Raw genomic sequence first — 3,885 nt, forward strand, 5'->3', positions numbered from 1 at the left:
TTCTGCAGCATTAAAGCACAAGTGTGGTCAGTGGCGAGGAGGGCGCTGGGCGGCATCGCCTTCTCCCTGTCCACCGGGCTCTCCGTCAGCGTGTTCTTCCTCCAGTTCCTGGACTGGTGGTACTCCTCGGAAAACCAGGAGACCATCAAATCTCTGACGGCGCTCCCAACTCCTCCGCCCCCCGTGCACCTCGACCGCGGGGCCGCCTCGGCTCTCTTACCCAAGCTGAAGACGGTGTGTCCTCTGTGCCGCAAAATCCGCGTCAACGCCACGGCCCTGTCCACCTCCGGCTTCGTGTTTTGCTACCGCTGCGCGTACGGTTACGTGAAGGCTCACCAGCGCTGCCCGGTCACGGGCTACGCCACCGAGCTGCAGCACCTCGTCAAGCTGTACTGTCCCGAGAGCTGAGGGGCCTGCCTGGGGCTTTCGGAGGCGAGCGGCTGGGTAGCGGCGAGACAAAATTCGCCCCCTACGCCCGCCAGAAACCTTTGGGCCACTGCAGCTCCTCAGTGAGCGCTGGGGCTCCCCCGAGCTTGGCAGCACGTCGGGCTTTGCTGCCTGGGCTAATTCTGGTGAGGCTCCCCCCGGTGCCGATGAGCTGCGCAAATGTCCTGCGAGAGTTTCCGAAGGATCGGACGGCCACAGCCTGCCGGCACAGCACCGCCTTCAAAGGACAACCCAAAGGGAAGAAACACTGATGAGGACAAGAACAATGCGGATGCGAGGCTCCAGGAGCATCGCTGGTAAAAGGCCAAGAGCCGGCAAATGACAGAGGTGGGGAAAATTCTCTGGGGGAGTTTTTCCTCCTTTACCAGCTGCCCAGGGCGAGCTCTGGCACAGGTACTTGTCAAAGGGCTTAAACCTCTCCTCGGAACAGGCTGTTCTTAAGTCTCATTTCCAGGCTTCTCACCTTTGAATTGAGAACATCACACCCCTCGTTCCCATCAACAGTTCGGAATTGAGACCCTGACTCTTTAAAGGAACAAGAGGGGACGTGTGCGGACAAGGATACAAGAGGGACCTTGTATTTTCCACATGAGAGAAAATATGACAAACCAGAATAAAGCAGTGGCCGTGCCAAATGATGGGAGTTGCTTTTTGTTCAATAAATCTTTGAATCTGTTACTGTCTGCTTTTATAACGCAAAGTTCTTTCCTGATTCAGGCCCTGACTCAATTCTTTTGAGGTTATTGGCAAAGCAGAGCTTGCTCCTCTAGGGGCTCTGTTTACATAAAGCAGCTTCAGTTTGGTCCCCCTTATCTTTGCCGATGATGACAATGGAAATAAGTATTTTGTCGACTGAGAGTCTTTACTGTCTGTGTCTAAGTGTTAGAGTGAAGTTATCCTGGTCCCAGCCACGTGGCATGTGCATATCCTAACAGAACGGAGGAGAAAAGAAAATGTCTGTGACCTTACGGCTGGGTCTTGCTCCACCCCTGATGTTTCGTGACAGGTTTTTTTCCTGGCTCGGCTCTAGGGAGCAGCAGTTCTCTACCCCAGGCCTCACGGTGACTCGCTTACAGAGCCTGAGGAGCAGAGTTTGCCACACCAAGGGCAAACAGACATTTACTGCACCAAACCAGCCATCTCATCCTCCTCCCACCTTAGTTCTGCTGCAGCAGATAAAAATCTCTCATATCCCCCCTCGCCTGGAAGCAAGATAGCAAAGGTATTGAATGGTGGGGAATATACAGTGATTTGCATCCTCCCAGAGATGCTCTGCAAAATACCTACTGTGACCAAGTGGATCTGTCCCCAGCGCTTGTCTTGCTGCCTTTATCCAACTTCTAGACACTTCTAGCTATGCCACCATGGAACAGTAATAAAAACAGTCGCATTTCTCCTTCTCTTGTAGTTCTGGAACCCATGAAGACCCCTCCCTCCCTTCAGGAAGCCAGTAAGAGCACACACACCTTAGTGGAAAAGAAATCGCAGCCCGGTGTGCGATTTTCTGAGATTTCGAGTAACTTCTAACAGAGCTGGCTTTGGGCCAGATACTAATTCACCTCACTTGCCACCTTGGGTTTGCTTCATGTGCAGAGATCATCATCTCCGTGGAAGACCAGCGTCGAGGGTGCTCAACAGTCTCCCCGAGACCCGTCTGATTTGACACCCACAGGCCTGATCGTGTTGGCTCCAGTGCAGCCGCTCATTTAAGTAGGAGCTGAAAGACTTGACTGCCGGTTCCATTTCGGGGTAGGTTTCTTTTCCTTTTATCCTCCCGGCAGTTCCCCAGTGACCCGTGTGCTGCTGGGCGAGGAGCTGGGCACCCCTGTGCCAGCCTGACCATGCTGACCCCCCGCCAGCACCGTAGGGCTCGTGGGCAAGTTCCACCGTTCTCCCTGGGCTCCGGGAGGGTTCAGTAACGCTGAGCAGCGGCAACAACGCTGCTCTGGGGCCTCCCCGCCTCTTTCTCCCGGGGTTAATCTCTCCTCCTGTCCCCAGATCGGCTGCCAAGCCCCGGCTGCCCCCACACTGCGGCTGCGCAGCCCCCTGGCCCTGCCCCACCGAGGCTCGGCCGACTCTGCGCAACTCTGAGACCGGCACAGACCCACCCGCGCCTCAGCCTGGCGGCTCCCAACTGCTGCGATTCCTCTCTTGAACGTTGAGCTGCTCCCCCAGGCCTGCCTGGCTGACAGCCCCCAGGGGTGAGGGGCTCAGAGCTCCCGCGAGGGCTGCAGGACGCCCGCTGGGCTCTGCCGGGCTCTCTCACCCGCAGCCAAACAACACCCGCCCCGCGGGTTCACTGCTCTACAAGGAACTTGTGAAACCCATCTGGGTTACGACAGAAACGCTCCCACTTGTCTTTTTAACTGTTATCAAAGCCACGATGCTCTCAAGACAGACCAGAAAAGACTTTTTTCAAAGCACATCAGCTTTATTAAACCAGCCTTGGGACGTACGTACCAACTGGTGACCTCCATACGGTCACGTATCAGCTGTGCTTTCAGGATGCTTCGTGCTCTTCCCAAAATCAGCATGTTGGCACCTGGGGTGCTTTCCCCGCTTCCTTAACAGAAACCACGTGGCTTCTCCTGTTAAGAGAAAACCATTGCAACTACACTCCTCGGTACGTCTTCCCCACAGAAGCTTCCTTCTCCTCAGGAAGAGAAATGAACGTAAAGCTGTCTCCAGGTCCTGGAAGAGAGCAGAAACTCGATGAGCAAACAGCTCCCTATCCTTGCCTCTACTTGCTTGATGCCCAGAAGGGCTGCGCTTCATCCCGAGCCCCGTGTCAGAGCCAGGCCCAGCCCCAGGACTCGCTTCCACAAACAGTCCTGCCTCCGTGCTGGCGAGCGCCAGGTGAGAACGGAGCTGAACCAGCTCCCAGCGAGGTGGCCCCAGGCCAGGCAGCTCAAACTGTTTTACAGGCTCCGCGTTGCACTGACAAACAGGGAAGAGGCAGTGGCCGAGGCTCTGCAGTTTTGTCAGCTGGGTCACACACAGACTGAACCAGAAACCCCTCTCCCTGCGAGCTCAGCACTAACCCCAGTGTTGCAGCAAGATACTCAAACCCAAACACGGATTTGCACAGCTCCCTTCTCTGCCGGGAGAAGAGAGAACTAGAATTTCCTGGTATTTCCCCCGTATTTTTAGGGTGCATCAGGAAGTTTCAAGAAGGAGCAAAGCTGTTGCCTCTAGATGAGCTTAGCCTAAGTAAGCTCAGAGAGAAGATTACGTGATCATGCCCTGGTCAGAGCAAAGACACGAAGCCTCAGCAATACCAGTTCAGAGCAAACTTCACTCATCACTGCTTTGGGCAAATGCAGCTCCATGCTGGAAGCAGCTCGCTCCCACGTCAGGAACCAGAAAAGTGTTTGGGTTTTGTTTTCCTGCACAAACCCCCCCAAACAAACAGACACCCCCCTCCCCAGCCCCAAACAC

At 55.2% G+C, this 3,885-nt stretch overlaps 1 protein-coding gene across 1 annotated transcript; it reads left to right on the forward strand.

The window, feature by feature from the left end:
• Nucleotides 1-12: 12 nt before the first annotated feature.
• Nucleotides 13-408, forward strand: LOC104273250 (peroxisome assembly protein 12-like; the record flags this gene model as incomplete). Its single annotated transcript, XM_009868510.1, has 1 exon — nt 13-408. A coding segment is annotated over one exon (396 nt), but the record flags the coding sequence as incomplete, so codon positions are not given.
• Between the last annotated feature and the right edge of the window lie 3,477 nt (nt 409-3,885).

This window comes from Apaloderma vittatum, unplaced genomic scaffold, assembly GCF_000703405.1.
Source record: "Apaloderma vittatum isolate BGI_N311 unplaced genomic scaffold, ASM70340v1 scaffold33934, whole genome shotgun sequence".
Lineage (NCBI taxonomy): Eukaryota > Metazoa > Chordata > Aves > Trogoniformes > Trogonidae > Apaloderma > Apaloderma vittatum.